At 53.8% G+C, this 19,189-nt stretch overlaps 1 protein-coding gene across 6 annotated transcripts in view; it reads right to left on the bottom strand.

Annotated features, from left to right (window-relative positions):
• The window catches only part of CELSR1 (cadherin EGF LAG seven-pass G-type receptor 1), a 146,563-nt gene that overhangs the window by 43,464 nt on the left and 83,910 nt on the right, over positions 1-19,189 (bottom strand). For 4 of the 6 annotated variants that reach the window (XM_053584866.1, XM_053584867.1, XM_053584868.1 and 1 more), the window contains exons 6-9: positions 5,851-6,008; positions 5,067-5,230; positions 4,522-4,647; positions 3,878-4,107 (exon numbers count right to left, since the gene is read on the bottom strand). In XM_053584866.1, the coding sequence (XP_053440841.1) occupies positions 3,878-4,107; positions 4,522-4,647; positions 5,067-5,230; positions 5,851-6,008 (678 nt within the window). The remainder of the gene's footprint in view (positions 1-3,877; positions 4,108-4,521; positions 4,648-5,066; positions 5,231-5,850; positions 6,009-19,189) is intronic. The other 2 variants (XM_053584870.1, XM_053584871.1) reach the window with 1 other exon arrangement.

Genomic DNA, 19,189 nt, shown 5'->3' with positions numbered 1-19,189 from the left:
GAAGTACTACTCAGCCACACAGAAATGGTGATGTAGGATCTTTTGTAACAACCTGGATGGAACTAACAGGTGTAACGCACACATTCTGGGTGAAGGGCACACTTACAACTTCGACTTAGGTGTATAAAACTATGTAACCAAAACGTGTATATCCCTGTAATATTCTGAAATTTAAAAAAATCAGAAAACAAGATCATAACTAATCTAAGATATTCTATATTTAATGATAACTTCAACTAAAAGACAGACTGCATTTAAAACAACTATTTACATGCTGCTCAAAAGACACACAGGAAATATAAAGACACAGACAATGTTGAAAGTAAAAAGCACAGAGAGAACATGTCACATAAGCACAACCAGCAGGAAGCTGCCTCCGCTATGGTGATATGAGCCAGAGTGGACTTTGAGACAAAAATCATTACTGGAGATAAAGAAGATTCTCGTAATGATAACAGAGTCAGTTTGCTGGGAAGATAAAACAATCCTCAATTTATATGCACCTAATAACATATGCTTAAAATCTATAAAGCAAAAATCAACAGATTACCCAAAGAAGTAATAGATAAATTTATGGTTAAGGTTGGAAATTTGTTATTCACTTCCCCCGGTGACTAAGATGACAAACAGACCAAAAAAAAAAAAAAAAAAAATCAGTGGTACAAGTAGAATATTTGAACATAATTAACATAATTTACCTACTTGATGTATACAGAACACTGTGTGTGATAACCACAGAGCACATTCTTTACAAGGACACATGGAACATTTGCAAAACCAACTAGACCTGGGATGTCAGGCAAGTCTCGATGCACTTCAAAGCTCTGAAACCATCAGTGTGTGCTCTCTGACACATGCGTATGCTAGACACAACACCAACAGGATTTAATGGAAAACACCACTGGCTACTGACTGAGAAACACACGCCTAAACACCCCACAGGTGTAAGAAAAGGTGTAAGATAAATGATGGAAGACAGGAAATATTTTTTAACTGACTGTAAATGTAATGTAACTAAAAATGTATTTTGACTTCTGGTCTCTTCTGACAGTCATTTGAAGAAGGCACCTTTTCATCTTTTTATATTTTGTTTCCTTTTCGTCTACAGAAGTTGAAGTCAGCTCATTAATTCCCCTTGCCATTCTCTCTTATTGCCCTCGCTCACAAAACCCCCAAGCAAGCAGATAAACACTACCGATGATATTATGTCTACAACAAAGGTGGTGTCGGTAGAATGAGCTCCCGGACTGTGGGCAGTAACTGCCTCCCACCTGAGGTGGATTTAAGGGAGGCATTCAACAATAACCAGTGATCCCTGCTTGACAATGCAGGTGGATTCAGGGCGCCTGAGAGCAATTATCCAAATTGCTTGGGCTGCTGGGTGATAATATAGCTTTTGTCGGCCAGACCCATCATGGGGACTTTCCAGGAACACCCAAAAGGCTGCACTACAGAAGTCAGGAGCCTGCAGGCTGAATATGTCAAAAGTAGAAACCACCCAGAACTTTTCTGTGCTGCTCCCCTGACCAGCTTCTGGAAACTGCCCTGGGGGACCTCTGGGTGCTGCTGGGGTCTGTAGGATCGCCTCAAGGCCACCACTCCAGCCAGGCAGACTCCACAGGGAAAGCTGGCGGTAGTCCCTGGCAGAAACCCTTCTTATTCAGATGAGCTGCCCAGAAGGTGGTGGTGGGGTGTGGCTTTCCCTGCCATTCCTACTGAAAGTACAGTGTCTTATTCCCACAGAGACCCCACTGCCAAACGACAACCTGTGAGCTCCAGTTCATCACCTGAATTGAGAACAGCTAATTTAACTTGTACCAACAGTAAAACAACCACAGAGAAAAACACTATCCCTAAGCAGAACTGTGTGTGCCAAATTAGAGCGAGCTTCTGGGGCTGCCTGGTAAACTTAGGAAATTACAGCTTAACAAGGGAAACACAGTGACGGCCGTGATTACCTCTGATGCACATGCTGCACCGTCCACACGATCTAAACACACCTGCGCTGGGAAATGCTCCTGGCTAGAATGTGGGGAAGGACAGAGGGAGGGTCATGTCGTGGTTCTCAGCCCCCCACCCATCCTCACTGCCCGGGCCTTGTGCTCACTGGTCTGTACCAACCCATGCTGGGCACTTGGGGTCCTGCCCCTGCTGGCCTCCAACAAGGAGCTTGTGGTGTGAGGAGGTGCTGGGCAACCCCTCTCTGTCCCCTCCCCACCTCCATCAATCCTGCTATACAAGTGTTTGCAGAGAGATTGTCCACAGGGGCAACAGGAGGGGGAGTCTGCGGCCATCCCAGGAACCTGGGCAACAAGTGGACGGAAGGCTGGGAGTGCAGGGTGTTCATGCCTCAGCTTTCCCCAGGGGAATTAAGTCCACTCTCCACTGGGCAAAAAGAAAAGTCCCAAGGCCCAAGGGAGTGACAGAAATAAGAATAGCTCCCTGAGGACTTACAGGGACAGCAGAGGGGCCTGGAACCAGCTCTGGGAGGAATTTCCCACCTGTAGGAGCTGCCACACCTGTTCCTGCCATGCTAGGATGACAGGGTGCATGTTCCAGTGTGGCCTGGCCCTGAGGTAACAGAGGTGGCTGAAGTAAGGGAGGGAGGCAGGCAGGGAGGGGCCTCAGGCTTACTCGGGCTGGAGATAATGAACGATTGGGTGAAGGAAGTCGGTGCCACTCGGAGACCCTGTGCACCCAAGTCCCATCACAAATACGCACGCACAGATGTGCATGCACGCGTGCACACAGGGACACATGCACACACACACATGCATGCATGCAGACATGGACATGTACACAGAGCTGTGCACACACGCTCTCACATAGACACATGCACGCACACATGCACGCACACATACGGACACGCATATACGTACTTGGAAAAAGGCCTGGAAGAAAGAAAGGAACAACCAGTCAGAGAATCTCTTCAAATTGAGATGAAGCACAAATCCCACGGGCTGCTCCTGAGAGTGGGGTGAGCTAGGGCCAAGTAGAGTCACAAGGCGACCCTTCTAGGAGGGAGAATTGCCGGGTGTGTTTCCAGACCTTGGCCCTGATTGGGCAGGGTCACAGAGCGCAGGGTGTACAGGAGCTCATCTGTCCCCACTGTGCCCACAGACATGCGGGCAGGAGGGCAAGCCACAGGCCTGGCGCCCACAGTGGAGTCTCCAAACCCCAGGCCGGGGCGAGGTGGGCATCCTGTCCTGACCTTTGGCCCAAGGAAAACAGACCAGGCCTTTTTTGCAAATTAAAGGAAATTTTGTTTCTCAAATGAAATGTCTATGGAGGCTGGAAGATTCTGTGAGTGGAAGTTATTTGTGACACAAAGAAACAGAGAATAGAGTGCATTCAAATAATCTTTCAGAAGCTTTAAGAACTCTTACTGAATGCTCCGAATAAACAGAACAGTAAGGGCCAAAGAGACACAGAGAACCCGTGAGGAAGGCCATGCAGAAGGTCCTGCGGGCTCTGGGAAGCCACGACGTCAGCACGTGGTGCCCACTGCCACCCGGCCGCCGTTGGAACTGACGGGCTCATCAGCACCCTCAGCAGTGAGGTGCCCACTCACCCCACCACACAAAAGCCAAATCCTCAGGTGCAAGGGGGCCAGAACCGCCCTCTGAGATGCACCTCGGCGGACACTCGGCTGCTCATCTCCAGGACAGAATGCTGGAAGGAGCCCCACAGGACTGTGGAGCCGCCACTGTCATCCCTGCTCTTTTCCAGTCATGATCATGCTACTACTTGGAAAAGCCACTCAGGTTTCTCTTTGTCCCACTGGAGACCCTTCCTCGAGGAAGCCCTGGTGCCTGGGACCCACACTTGGGCCCTTGCCTGCCCCACCAGTGCCCAGGTGGCAGGGGGTCCCGTTTACCTGCAGATGGAGCCTGGAGGACAGGCCGGCTGTGGCCTCCATCAGCACCGCGTCCTCCTTCCGGGTCCGGAACATGAGCCCCAGGTACCAGGGCACAGAGATGGTGATGTCCAGGTCGCTCCAGGACACGATACTCTCGCCACTGAAGCGCTGGGGATGGGGCATGGCTGCGGGCACAGGTCCGGGGACCTCAGGCACCTCCAGACTCAGGCGGGCCTCTGAGAATCCTTCTGGGTTGCAGGGGCAGGGGTGGGCCTCGGGACGGGATCCTGGGCCTTTTATACATTAATGCAAGGGCTGATCTAAGACTCCCAACTTCTCTGGGTCAAGGCCCACTGTGGGCACCTAGACTCAGCCGGGTACGGCCAGGGCGCTTTCAGGCTGGATAGGAGGCGGGGGGAAGGAGGGCAGCTCAATGGCCCTGGACTCAGCCGGCAGGGATGCCTGGGTGAACCCTGTCGACCCAGCCCGCCTGTCCTGGGGAGCTCAGGACAGGGCAGCCTCTGGGAGAGGAAAGAGGGTCAGCAGCGCACAGCACACGGCCAGAGGCTGTTGGCCCCAAAGTGGAAGCCCCTCACAAGTCACAAGTGGTCCCAGGTACTCGATAGCCAAGAGCTAAGCTCCCGAGGCCACCAGGCACTCACCTTGCTCACAGTTCTTCCCGCCAAACCGCAGCGGACACTCACACAGGTACGTGTCCCATCTGCTGACACAGGTGCCCCCATTCTGACACCAGGTCCCATCACAGAAGTTCCTCTGAGCAGCACAGCCTGGGAACACACACAGTGCCTGGCAGAGCCCCAAGTGGACAACCTGTCCCGGCCTCCCACGCCACCGTCCCGCCTGCCCACCCGAGAACTCTGGTAAGAACACAAGGCCTGGGCAGGCATTGAGCACAGGGCCCTCAGCAGGACACTCTAGGCCTCCAGGACACCACAGCAGTGGGCCTGGGCATCTGGTGACACATGCAAGACCCTGGGATTATCTGCACCCTAGGCCAGCAGTGTCACAGCCACCTCAAGCAGCAGCCCTGTGGCCTTGAGAGCAGCGGCTCTGGGAGCCCAGACCCCGGCTCCACTCCAGGGTGGTGCCCACAGCGGGCACATACGTTTCTAGGACAGCTCCCCAGGGATAGGTGAGTGGCCCTCTACCACGTGGCTGCAGTCCCCACACCAACAGCCGTCTGTACCTGCCCTGGTGCCGTTGTTGGCGATGAATCCAGCCATGTCCACGTGTTTGCCGTCCACTGAGAGGTTTCGCATGCAGCCCACAAACTGCCGGTTGTGCACCGGGAAGTCCTCTGGCAGGTTGGGGACGCCCCCCAGGAGCAGAGGCCCTGTGAGATCCAGGGACCTGGGGGAGTAAAGCCATTCTCTGGGACTCTGACATCCTGGTGGCAGCCATGGGCTCTGCGGTTAATGTCAGTGAAGCCTCTGCTGCTAAGAACACTTGGATAACAGAGTGGCGGGAGTAGGGGGGCCGTGGGGGGAGGGCAGAGCCGGAGTAAAAGGCGACTCTGCTCCTGGTGTTGCTGCCAGCTCCACAGGCCTCTCTGTGCCTCGGCTCCCCCACAGTCACCTTACGTCCTGACACGCTGGACATTTGGGTTGAGCGGTGCCACTCACTGAGCCCTGCCCACCCCTGGCCAAGCCACCCCTAGCAGATGTGCAGCACCGTGCTGTCCTCTGGCCTGTAGGGTCCTCCTGGGGTCTGCTAGCCAGCTGGCACAACCCTGAGGGTGGCCCGGACACTCTCCCAAGAAATAAAAGGGGATTTATTCCTGAAGGTTCTAATGTGTCAGAAGAAGGTACCCCTACCATGGGGAGGGAGTCTGACTCCAGCCTGGATTAGGGTCACCAGGACACTGAGCCTAGAGTGTGTGTGTTGGGGGGCCTGGTGCTGGAAGGCTGCATGGTGAGATGACCCCACATTTGCGGGTACAGGTGCCCAGCGCCTCCCCTCAGGGTGCTCACTTCTTGGAGCCGCTCTGAGTGCCCTGGGCAGCACAGCTGTAGTTCCCGACATAGCTTCCAAAGCGCACAGCCATGGCTGTGTCACAGTCATCCACTGTCACCACAGCCACCTTCTCCCCAGATGGTCCGTGGGGCAGGCCCAGGCGGCCAATGTTGGGCTGTCGGAAGAGAAAGCATAAGACGTGTCAGCGTTTTCCCCCCGGCCCGCCCTTGGCAGGGAGAGAGACCCTGCACGCCAGAAGCCAGTTTGTGGATACGGGGCCAAGAGCCTGAGGCCTTGTTTCAAATGAGTTCCCCGCCAGCTGTGCTGGGCTGCATGGTGCCCCCACAAATTCATGTCCTTCCCAGAACCTGGGAATGTGACCTTATTTGGAAAAGGAGCCTTGCAGATATAATTAAGATGAAATCGTATTGGACAAGGTGGGCCCTGACCCAAGATGACTGGCGTCCTTAGGAAGACAGGTACAACGGCACGGAAACTAATACCACGTGACAGTGGAGGCACATTGCGCTCCCCTCCCACCATGTGGCCTAGTTCCTAACAGGCCACTGACCAGTACTGGTCTATGGCCCAGGGTTGGGGAACACAGGGTTAAGCCACTCAGTTTGTGAGACTGTTAACGCACCAACACCTGGGAGAAAAGGTGCTCCCAGGGGAAGGGAGGAGCTCCTGTGCCATGTGCCCATTGAGGCCTGGCAGCTGCGGTGTTCAGAAGGACCCTCATTCCCTGTTCCTGTGGCTGCTCCTGCCTAACCCACCACGTGTCTCTAGCCTGTGGACACCAGCCTGTGGATGGCCCATACCTTCCCCCATAAAGCGTGGTGGTCCCTGTCCCGGTCAGAAGCTTGTCCCAAGGCCGGATACCAAGTTCCCTCTGGGATCAGTGAAGCCCTTCCCTTCCTCAACAGGCTGTGGTTTGCTGTCCAGGGATGGGCCTACTCGTTGCGGGCACCGTCAGGGGTCTCAGCTCCCGGCTGGCGCCTCCCAGGACCCTGAGCACATCTATCCAGAAAGCCAATGTCCTTCCCACGGGGACATTGGTGTGACTCTGTGTCACTCACGCCAATCCCATAACTGGGAGTGGGGGTCTCAAAGTTCCAGAAACACCATGTGAGGGAAGGCTGGCTCCTGCTAGGCCTGGCAACTGAACTTCCCTCTTCATCTGCACAACCTGAATGGTGAGAGCTGCCTCTCCGCTGGTCTTTCTTTTCTTTTTGTAGAGACAGAGTCTCACTCTATCGCCCTGGGTAGAGTGCCAGGGCATCACACAGCTCACAGCAACCTCCAACTCCTGGGCTTCTCTCCGCTGGTCTGAACCAGAACTCGAGGGATGGGCCTCATTGGGCACACGGTTCCTCCCTCCTCCCTCCAAGGGCACCTTTTCTCCCAGTCCCAGCAGCGTCACTAAGAATGGGCTCAAGGCCCCACTTGAGAGTTTTGGGGTCAATCTGAGTTTAACATGATACAATCTTATGCTTCTTTATAATAATGTGGAAATTGGTTGCTATAAAAACAGGATTAAATTAATGCTGTTTAATAGGAAAGCGGGACACGACACAGATCCTTCAAAAAGTAATCCTCGGTGTTCAACAGAAACAAAGTATTTCATTAGATCAAGAAAGGCAGGACGTAGACCTTTTGATACCAGGAGTTCACCAGATGGCCAAGTTGTGTGACACAGTCAGATTACATCCTTGTGAGTTGTGCAGTGCACACCTGCACAGCTGTACGCAGCCACTACAGCTGAGCCTTCCACTCCGCCTTGTCCAAGCAGTAATAGGACATATCACTGTACCTCAGGTTCTTTGAGCACAAGACAAAGATTTGGTAGTAGAGTACCCACCCTCTGCACGATAGGGACTTGGAGAGTTATGTCAACATAGGTGCACGGATGTCCTACAAATGCTTCTCAGGTACAATCCAAGGGAGGCCCTACCATGCCACCTGGGCTCCATTGAGCCATTCACCTGACGATTTCACTTTTGGTTGAACAGCAGGTATAAGAGCACGTACAGAATGAGCGGCTTCCTCCATCTGCAACAGCTGCCGTTTCAGGAAACATGTGGAAGTGCCTATTAAGAGATGCTCAGTGCTGGTGCAGCCCTGGGAGAGGGGAGCCTCCCTGAGCTGTGCGAGCCTCCTATTATCTCTACAGCTTGTAATTTACATTTTTGGAGATGGTGTGAGGTTCTGGAGAAAGGTCGTAAACAGCACTTACACGCGGGAAGCTCTAGTGAGACTGAGCTACTGTTTACACCACCTCAGCTGTGAACCACTGTTCATAATCAACGCTCAGAGCCACGAGGTTTGAGAACGAAAACTGGAGGCAGAAGACAAAGAAACCTAATCTAATCCACGGTTGTTTTCGGAGCCTCCCTTACTAACGGCATCTGTGACTCAGAGTAGCACATGGGACTTTCAGGGCGGCTCTGAGACATTTCCCGGTGCACATAGCTCGGTTCCCACTGGGCATTCGGACAAAACCAATGGCTCTTTTGGCCAAAGAGCCAAACACCCCGAGATGGAGAGCTGAGGACGCATCATATGAAATGTCCAGAAGAGGCCGATCCAGAGGCAGAGCACACCAGCGGTGGCCAGGGTGGGGACAGGTGGTGACTGCGAGTGGGTGTGGGGTTTCCTGTTGAGGTGATGACATAGTGTAGATCCAGGTACAGTGAGTGGCCACGACACTGTGAATACACTGCCACTCTAAGTGTCACTCTAAAACTTGATTTCATGTTGTGTGACTCTCATCTCAATAAGAACAAAAAGCTTCCTGAGTGGGTGTCCTCCATTCACTGGCCTCCTCGCCCTCAGTACCCGGGTAACCTTCGGGAAGATCCTCTCTCATTTTTATCTATAAAACATTTTATCTAAAATGTAGATAAGATACATTATTTAGCCTCCCTGCCAAGGCAGCAGTGAATGATCAAATCAGTAACGGAGGCGAGGGTTCTCCACAAGGGGTCAAGAGGTGTCTGGATGAATGACACAGGCAGCCTGAATCAGGATGAGGCCGTGACCCTGAGATGCCAGCAGGCACGTTTCATTTAAGCCGGGTCATCTGCTTGTCAAAAGGAGACACAGCCAGTCTCAGCTGGAAGGCAGGCATGGAGGATGGGAAGCTGGCAGACAGAAACCAGGCAGCTGCAGCAGCTATCGCCCAATTGAAGTTTTTTTCCCTTTGTAGAGATAGGGTCTTGCTATGTTGCCTAGGCTGGTCCCAAACTCCTGGTCCCAAATGCTGGGGTTACAGTGTAAGCCGCCACACCGCCTCGACTTTTAAAGAGAAAGCAATCCAGAGCCCCATGTGCAGGCTCAGAGCTGGTCAGAGGAAGTGCTCTGTGGCTTGGCTGGTCTGCGGCTGATGAAATGGTACTAGGGGAGATAAAGAGTGAGACCCGGCAAGCTGTTTCTTAAAGTTTTTAATATGGATTTTTTATTTTTGAAGAATAGAGTCTCACTCTGTCACCCAGGCTAGACTAGAGTGATGCCATTATAGCTCACAGCAACCTCCAAGTCCTGGGCTCAAGTGATCATCCTGCCTCAGCCTCCCGAGTAGCTGGGACTACAGATGCTGCCACCATGCCAGGGTCATTTTTCTATTTTTAGTAGAGACAGGGTCTCCCTCTTGCTCAAGCTGGTCTTGAACTTCTGGCCTCAAGGGATCCTCCCACTTCAGCCTCCTGGAGTGCTAGGATCACAGGCATTTAAGATGGATTTTTAAAGTTGCCACATACACAAAAGAAAAAGACAGTGTGGGCATGAAGAGGCCAACATGGCAATACCCGTCTTTCTCCAGTGCTCATGTTAGAAGGGTGCCAGGCACAGCATGTGCGGGGCTCCTGCCATCTGTCCCTGGGGCTTGGCTGTGCCTCATGAGGCAGCCGGCCAGGCCCAAAGGACCCCCTGACCCCTGCAGGAAAGGCACTGAGCCACAGGCCCACATACTCTGAGCAAAGTATGGACACACAGGCGGGTGGCAGCTAGCAGGTGCCGTCCCTCCTCCCCACCATGTGCAGTCCTGAGGACAGACTACTACACTCACGCCTGCTGCCACTTGAGTAGAAGCCCGCAACGCCACCGAGCACGTGGGCCAGGCCGAGGGGGCCACGCCTCGCTAAGCTGAGCAGATCCAGTTCCCGAGGCAGGAGTGGTCACTGGGGCCCGGCCCCTTTTCATTCTCCCTGAAGGTATTTTCTTTCCCATGTGTCACTGCCCCTCTCCCCAAGCTCACTTAGCTGCCCTGAATGGCTCGGGGGCATCTTTGTATGTGCACAAAAGCACTGGGTCCCCAAGACGTGCTCACGTTTCTCCAGCCTTTCAACCTGCTCCAGGCGGTCCCATGGTGGCAGGCTGGTGCGGGTAGGATTTCAGTGCAGGGGAAGGCGGTGTGGGGGTGTCCGCAAAACCAGACATGGGGAGGGCCACCTCTCAGGAAACGAAGGGATTCACGCTCTGTGTCACAAGTGATCAACCGGAGCTCATATCAAAGAATTCACAGGTGGCTAGACCTTAGGAATGTTTGTAAAGGTCAAAGTGCAGGATCGACAGTTACTGTGCTATCATGTCTCAGACACAGCGAGGCTCAAGGCTGACAGGCCGACAAGTGCCCCAGGAAATTCGGGCAAGACCCCCTGCCAGCTCTGGCAGAGGTGGGCAGTTGGGGCAGTTCTTGAAGCTATCTGGGAAAGCTGCAGGCAGGGCCACATGGAAAATACCCAGATGCACGTAAACTCTGAGAATACAAGCCAGGCTACAACGGGACTGCAAAACTCAGACATCAGACCAAGGTGCCACCTCTCCAGGGGCCCAAGGGGGCTTGGGTGGCGCCCCACACTCCTAGGCAGGTAATAGGACCCAAACTCCACGCGGGAGCTTTGGACACTGTGATGGTGAGTTACTGATGAGTCTGCATCCTCGCCAGGTATGGAGGGCTCACCCCAATACCACACAAGACAGGGACAGAGAAGGACAGTGGAGAGACAGTTAAGGGACATGCAGAGGTGTCCTGAAACTGTGACAAACCTCAGGCCCAGCCAGCCAAGCCACCACTTCTTAGTGTTCCCAAGGCACTTCACTGCCTGGCCGGTCTTGTCTCCTCGCTCAGACCCACACAGAGCACAGAGCAGTGCACAGGTCCCAGCTCTGCTCCCCAGGGAATCCCCAAGGCCAGGACAGGGTCGGCCTGCCGGGCGTGATGAAGAGATCCCACCTGTGTCGGGTTCACCTATACCCAACTTCTGCCAAAGGAAGATGTTTGAGGAATTGCAGAGCTGGGCCAGCTTGGCCAGCTTCCCAAGGCAGCCCAAAACCGGCCAGTGTCGGAACTCAGCACAGGATGCAGCTTCTCCAAAAGGAAAAATGATCAGCTCAGTGAGAACCAGGCTGCTCAGTGCAGGGAGCGCCCCAGGACTCCCAGGACCCTCACCTGCGTCTGCAGTCAGCGCTGGGGCCTGCACAGGGGCACCAGCCAGGTCACTTGGCCTTTTTCAGTCAACGAGATCAGCAGCAGTTATAAAATATTTACTTCCCTTGACATTTACATTAACCACCAAAAAACAAAACAACAACAAAAAAAACCCAGACCATTCTTGAGGTTTTCTGTTAAGACATTGGAAACCCACATCTTGGGAAGGACAGGGCAGGGGGACCCCCTTAGGGCCATGCACCCTAAACTGTGGCACTGAAGCCCAACTGGGCCACTCCAGGCTACCAGGTGGGCAGGCAGCTCCTCATCATCCCAAGTGATAGGATAACCCCAAGTTCCTCTGTGACCTGGGGCAGGGGACACGCTGCTCAGAGCCCAGGCAGACTCTTCTGGAGAGGGGGCAAGCACACAACCGTCACCTCCAGGGCTGCTCAGGAGCCAAGTGGAAGGACGGATCTGGAACCTTGCCTGGAATCTATTATCCTCCTTACCCACTCGGGTCTGGCTGTGATGCTGAAGGTCTGCAGGGCTCACGGGACGGTAGTGTTGGCAGTGTCCTTGAGCATCACTTCCCGGTGCTGGGGGTTCACACCCCAACCCCACTCAGGAGGGTCGCGTGACTTCCTGCACATTGGGCCTGGTCTATGAAGTAGGGAGTGACACTAGCGCCTTCCTCTCGGGCTGAGGTGATTTCTCTACGCGGAGTGCCAGCCCCACGCCCACAGTCTGCTGTACCACTGTTGTTACTACTCAAAAATATGAGAAAAAAAGAAAAAGAATGTGCAAATTGGTATCCTCCCCAAATTTTTGCCATCTTAGTATCTCCCATATTAAAATAATAGAATTTCTTTTTACATTTTTAAAGACACACGGAGCAGTTAAGCAGCTCATCCCTCCACGGAATCCATCCTCCGGGGCCTGAGACACAGGGCCACCTGCGGGTCCCAAGCTTTGTCATCAGCGCACTTCCTCCAGCTATCTGCTCACCTGAGAAAATAATGGACTGCGCTAACAGACAATATCGTGGGAACCTTTTCAGAAAAGAAAAGATTTTCAACAAGGGTCAGAACCAACCAATTACTAGAGTTTCCATTTAAAAAAACACAACACATCAGAGCTGGACAAGGTGGTTCACACCTGTAATTCCAGTGCTGTGGGAGGCCACGAGTTTGATGTTTGACACAAGCCTCGGCCACATAGTAAGACCCATCTCTACAAAAAAAAAAAATTAAAAACTTAACCAGTTGTGGTTGGCAGGCACCTGCAATCTCAGCTAGTTGGGAGGCTGAGCCAGGAGGATGGCTTGAGCCCGGGAGTTAAAGGCTGCGGAGAGCTATGATTGCACTAGTGCACTCCAGCCTGAGTTGACAGATTGAGACCCTGTCTTTAAAAATAAATGACACCAAAGCCTTCTATTTCTCAGGCAGGGGGCCTAACTCAAGTCTCACTGATAATTCTGGCCAAAGACAAAGTGAAGAGCTCTGAGCTTTCCTGAAGGGTGTAGGATACCTTCAGAAGTGCAAAAATCATGGCCAGAGGCAGGTGTTCCCTCAGCATGGTCTGTCCTTGGCAATGGACAGAGTAAGCCCTACTAAAGGGCTGTTCTGCAGCCAGGAACTTCGTTCTGGAAATGGTCCAACAGGGCACAGTGCCAGCTCCCACTGAGGTGGACCTCTGACCAGACAAAAGCCCCTGGGCCTGGGGAGGCCCAGAGCTGCCCCTGCAGGCTGGGCCTTCAGGATCGGGTCCCTCTGTAGCCTGGCGGGCCTCTCCCCTTGGCATTAGGGGAATTTAGACAGATTTGCTCAGAGAGGGATTTCATCTCCAGTGACAAGTGAAAGACTCACAATTATGGGCCGGGGTCCTTACATGACACATAGCCCCTTCCTTCCTGGAAAGTGGTGGCAGCATGCTCCTTCTCTGGAGGATCTTGTGGACAAAAAGTAGTTTGGGACAAACTGTGGCCCCTTAGCATTCACAAGCCCGCAACCCCCCCCGGGAGGTGGGACATACAAATCCAACTGTCACTGGATGCTGGATAACTCACATTCACTTGTGCAGACACTGGCATGTGCACACTCACCTTCAGGAGATGCTCCCGCTCACTCGCTTGCTCATACACTCACCAAGACACACTCACACTCTGCACACATGCATTCTCACACACGCTCGCACACATGCTCACAACCAGCTCTGGCCTGCTCCTGCTGGGCCCTATCAGGCCCCTCTGCCCAGGGTCTGGGCTGAGATACAGGCACCTGGGTCTCCTCCTGCCTCCTGTCACCCTCCTCACTGTGGGCCACTAAGGGTGCTCTGCTCAGAATGTGTGTAATGAGGGTGGAAATGGGGGTGCTGGATTGGTGGGAGAAAGCATGTAAGTGGCCAGAAAAGGCAGAGAAGACAGGGGGTTGGGGTGGGGGAGAGTGCATGACAGCCATGGGACCTCTCTGGCTGTGCTCTTCCCAGAACATCACATTTCCATAGCAGGCAGCTCTTCTGCCATCTGACGGGGCATGTTTGGGAAGGGAAACTGGCAGCTCATCTTCCTGCTGATCTCCCACCAGCAGGCCAGGTGTCCCCCGCCGGCCGCAGGCCCTGCATTCAGGATGCTGTTACCTCCATTTGGATCCATCTCTCTCCCCGAGTCCTCCAGTGGCTTTTATTATGGGCCTCACTGGGTCTCAAGTAGGCCTGTAACATGCCCAGCCTGGGGTGCAGGGCGAAGGCAGTGGCCACAGACATCTCTCCTGGGAGAGCGTGGCGGTGTCACCCAGGCAGGAGGTGTGGGACATTCAGGGAACACTGCATGGGCCACGTGAGAAAGGGGCCATGTAGGCAGGAAACACGGCTCAGGGAACCCAGGATTCCACCACATGCTGGGGCCCGACCTGTCGCTGAACACCTGTGTAGCCCAGTCCCCACATGTCAAGATGGAGCAGCCTGCACTTCACCGTCAGTGTGGGAAGCGGAGGTAACAAGACCCCAGCTTAGGCAAAGAGCCGCGTGGCCGTCTCCCTTACATAAGGCATTCTGTGCTCTGCGGGGCTTAATTCACTTCATAAAAGTTTAACTTCCTTATCTTGTACATTCTTTAAACGAACTGATCTTTTTGAACAGAAAATTTAAAAGGAAAAACTCAAAATAGTTCATAATCCTGTGACCCAGATGACTCCTGCTATGTTCTGTTTTGGGTTTTTTAATATGCATGCGCATAAGAAGTCGCAGAAGGGCATAAAGTGGGCAGAAAGCCCTCCTCACTTCCCATCCTTCTTCCCACAGGATCCACTGTGTGGCATGTCGTTTGCAGAAAGGGGCCAAGACGATGCCCCTGTCTAGGTCTGCCTTATGAATACTCCTGCTGTCCAGGGTCACTTTCTCTGCTCTAGAGGCTTGGTGGTAAGACTCGGCCAACGAGACATCAGGACTCAAGGACACAAGAAAAGGCTTAGAAAGCACCATGCACTGGGCGCACCCCTTCGGGCTGCTGGAAACACTCCTGACCAGGTGAACAGCCCGGACTAGCCAGCCGCAAGATGGAAGGCCACAGCTGAAAAGCCTGAGGAATGAGGGTGAGGCCATTCCCACCAGGCCTGGCTGATCACACAGACAAGAACCACTAGGCGAGCCACAGCATCGTGAGGAGTGATAAATAGCAGATGTTTTGGCTGGGCAAGGTGGCTTATCCTATAATCCTAACACTCTGGGAGGCCAAAGAGGGTGGATCCCTTGATCTCAGGAGTTTGAGACCAGCCTGAGCAAGAGCAAGAAAGACTCTGTCTCTACTAAAAGTAGAAAAATCAGCCGGTTGTGTGTCAGGCGCCTGTAGTCCCAGCTACTCAGGACGCTGAGGCAGAAGGATGGCTTGAGCCCAGGAGTTGGAGGTTGCTGAGCGCAAGGCTGATGCCAGGGCTCTCTAGCCTGGGCAACAGAGTGACACTCTGTCTCAACCCTACCCCCCTACCCCAAAATAGGGGAAAATAAAAGAAAGACCTGATGTTTGGGGGTGGTTTATGACCTCGAAAAAGTTGTCTGGCCTGCTCACAGGTTTGTGTTTTTAGAAGGTGTAGGATAGGGTTATCTTTCAGAAAAACATACATACGCCACAGTTATATATTTACAAATCTTTAAATGTTCCTCTAAACTTATTTTGAGGCAATTTCAGATCAACACGCAAGTGTAAAAATAATACAGAGAAATGCCACGTACCCTTTATCCAGCTTTGGGGTGTTTTATTGAGGCAGAGTCGCGTTTTGTTGTCCTGGGTAGAGGGCCGTGGCGTCACAGCTCACTGCAACCTCAAACTTTTGGGTTCAAGCAATCCTCCTGCCTCAGCCTTCCTGCCATCGTGCCCCACTAGTTTTTCTAATTTTAGTAGAGATGGGGTCTCACTCTTGCTCAGGCTGGTCTTGAACTCCTGAGCTCAGGAAATCCACTCGCTTCAGCCTCCCAGAGTGCTGGGATTACAGGCGTGAGCCACCGTGCCTGGCCTCCTTTATCCAGTTTCCACCAGTGGCAAACATCCTGCACGGACAGCATCGCATCGGGCCCAGACATGGACAGAAAACCCCCTGCCACAAGAAGTACAGCCACCACCACCTGCCCTGCACCCCCAACCCTGACAGCCACTACTCCAGTCTGCTTTTTGCCATTTTGTTGTGTTAAGAGAGTGACACGCATGGAATCACACAGTACGGTACCACCTCTGGGGACTCAGCCGGGCTCTCAGCACAGACAGTGTGTCCCTGTGACTGCTGATAGTGGCCACGGTCCAGGCAAGCCCTGGTGTGCTAAGACGTCCACCCACTGATGGCTGTCTGGGCTGTTTCCAATGTGGGGACCTTATGAAGAAAGCTGCTCTGCCACTCAGGCGCAGGCTGCTGTGTGGACACGAGTCCCATCTGCGCTCCTGAGGGACAGGGCCTGTGGGTCTTCTTTTTGTGGCTATCTTGTCTGGTTTGGGTATCAGGGTAATACTTCAGAAAATGAATTGGGAAGTTTTCTGTTTTCTGGAAGAAACTGTAAGGAACTGGTGTGACTCTTTAAACATTTGATAGAATTCTGTTTTATTCTGAATGTTGGTAATTTTTATCTTCTCTCTTTTTTTCTTTAATTTTCTTGAGGCAGAGTCTCACTGCTCTGTCACCTGGGCTAGACTGGAGTACAGTGGCATCATGGTAGCTCACAGCGACCTCAAACTCCTGAGTTTGAGCGATCCTCCTGCCCCAGCCTCCCGAGTGGTGGGGACTTACAGGTGAGGGGAGCAGTGGGGGGAGGAGGGCTCTGCTGCTTCCTCAGTGCCTGATGGAGCTCGGTAGGCACAAGCACATGTCTGCCTCTGAAACGCCTTCCTGGACAAGCTCAAAAAGGCTCATCTAAAATGTCATCACACAAGAATAAAAATAGACCAAACTCTGTCTACTCCCCGGCTGGGGAGGAGTTTGCTGCCCTCTGCCCTCTGGCTGGCTTCCCACAAGGAGGTTAGAGGGCTGGAAGGGAGCGCCATCACCCACACGCATGGCACTCTCAAATGGCCTCTAGCCATGACCTACTCTCCATGGGCTGCAGGTGGCCCTTTCCCCTGTTCCTCCAGGACTCCAGGCTGCCATGCTACTACCCACTGGCAGGGCTGTGGCCCTGGGTCCAGGGCTGTCCCTCTCAGACGTTCACACCCACCCAGCCTCTGTAAACAAGCCCCCTGAGTGCATCCTGTGACAGGCCCATCTGTTTCCTGCAAGGACCCGACTGATAAACCATCAGGGAGGGTCCCCAAAGATTCCCACATAGGACATATATGGACTCCATGCAGAAGGCCAGATGGCACCTGGGACAACAGACGGACCTGACACGGGAGCAGACCACGCCTCAGGGACACAGGTGTTCCGGAGTCCAAGGGTGGGGTGGAACAATTGTGCACCCCCAACTCCTAGCCTCACTAGACTGGGATATGCTAAATTTTTCAAATATATTTTCTTAGCAATTCAAAAAACATCCTCATGAAACCCCAAAAAAGGTGGAGTGGGCACAACACGGTCATGGACAGACACACTGGGGTGGGCACCTTCTGTGCAGGCAGAGGTCGGGGGGCAGGGTCCTCAGAGGGGCTCCCCCTGAGCTGTGTTGCCCACTGCCCGTGGCCCCTGCCCTGAGCCCTCTCAAGCACTGTCTGGCCCCACACCTCCTCCCAGGGGCCTCTCCCACCTGAGCTTGTCTTGTTCCTCAAAACCGTCCCTGGTGGCCTGAGGTCACCACCTATGGCTGCCAGGGCTTGGGGCCAAGATGGCAAGGATGACCGAGCCGGAGAGGAGAGTGACCTGTGCCCCTCACAGACCATTTTCAGAGCCGGCTCCACTCCTTACTCTTATGGCAGCATCCCTAACTTTGGGCTACTCATAGCCTGACGCATCCCGCCCCAGCCCCAGCCCTGGCCTCCAGGGACATCTCTGCACCTGGATATGTAAGAGCCACCAGCTCTGGGACAAAAGTCACGTAGAAACAACATACCCTTCCCACAGACAGATGGGCCTAATCTCTGCTAACATTTCCCATTGTGTGGTTGAGTTAAACCTCCAACAGACGCCTAAAATGTAAGTGAAGACTGGTTGGCTTCCTCCATAAAATAACCCCAGGCAAGAGAAACAGCTGGGTGCAGGTGAGCTCCCTCCCAGGGAGGCCTAATCCTGAGCTGCTGAAAGCACCAGCCCTGGAGTCGGAAGCGCTGGATTGCCATAATCCACGCGCCCCCGGCTGTCTTGTTACCCTCAGCTCCCCCTTCCTCCAGGACACCCCAGGTGGCGTCCTGCAATGGTGACTTCCCCCCTGTGAGCCATCTGAGAGGCCACAGTGGTAGGCAGGCCCGTGTCAGAGCCAGGGTGGGGAGGGTGGGACAGCCGGGCAGCAGTGTCTACACCAGCGTCTTGGCTTTATGTCCCTCAACTGTGAACACACGGTTGCCTCTGCCATGAGCAGAAGATTCCATAGCATGGAGGTGCCCTGATGGGGGGACCAGTGCTGACTCAACCTGCCCCACCACCATCAAAGCTCTCAGGGGATTTGGGTTTCAGACACAGGCAGGCAGGAAGCTGCACTGCACATTGGTATCTGCTCCCCCTGACAATGGGGCGCCGTCCCCAGGGCCCCGTGTGGGGCACACACACTGGGGAGCATCACACAGTGTTGTCCGGTGCCAGCTGGTTGCAAGGCAAAACTGGAAGGGCCCAGGGTTCAGCGTTGGGCAGAGCCACATGGCAGGGCAGGATGTTTTGAAACGTGGCAGCTGCCTTCCCTGGGAGCAGCAGCTGGCAACAACCCGGACGTGTTTGGGCCAGAAAACCATGGACTCTGGGCCGGGGAGGGCTCAGCCTCTTAAGAGCTCTGCTGCCGGCACACATCCTGGCCAGCCCTGCCGGACACAGGACAGCCATCTGGATGGTGGGAACAGAGAAGCCAGGCAGCGAGCCTGTCCAAGCTGCTCGCTGGAGCAGATCCAGCCCTGATGTCAGAGGGACTATGCCCCTCGCTGTAGGGACAGAGGTGCATGGGACCAGCCCTGCCCTTGGGGGACTTCCAGTCCCCATCTGGTCACTCGCACACCAGGAAGAGGCAGGAACGGCCCATGTGAAGTGCAGGTTATTTGGGAAAGAAAAGGTAAGACGGGACCAAAAGAATCAGGAAGCCGTTCTCCAGAGCAGCCCAGTGGGATTGAGAGGTCCATGGGATGGCAAGTGGGGAAAAAGTGCCACACGGATTAAGATGACATGGGAAAGAAAAGCCAGGCCATGATCTGACCTGGAGCCTGCAAGCACGCACAGGGGGGTGGGGCCCTCAGGAGCCGGCCAGGGGAGGAGCAGGTGGACTCACACTGGCCAATCACTGCCCAAATGGCCATGGGGAGGCGTCACATCATGAAA

The sequence above is a fragment of the Nycticebus coucang genome, chromosome 3 (assembly GCF_027406575.1).
Source record: "Nycticebus coucang isolate mNycCou1 chromosome 3, mNycCou1.pri, whole genome shotgun sequence".
NCBI lineage: Eukaryota > Metazoa > Chordata > Mammalia > Primates > Lorisidae > Nycticebus > Nycticebus coucang.
The sequence above is the reverse complement of the archived record's forward strand: the minus strand, read 5'-3'. Positions and strand labels throughout refer to the sequence as shown.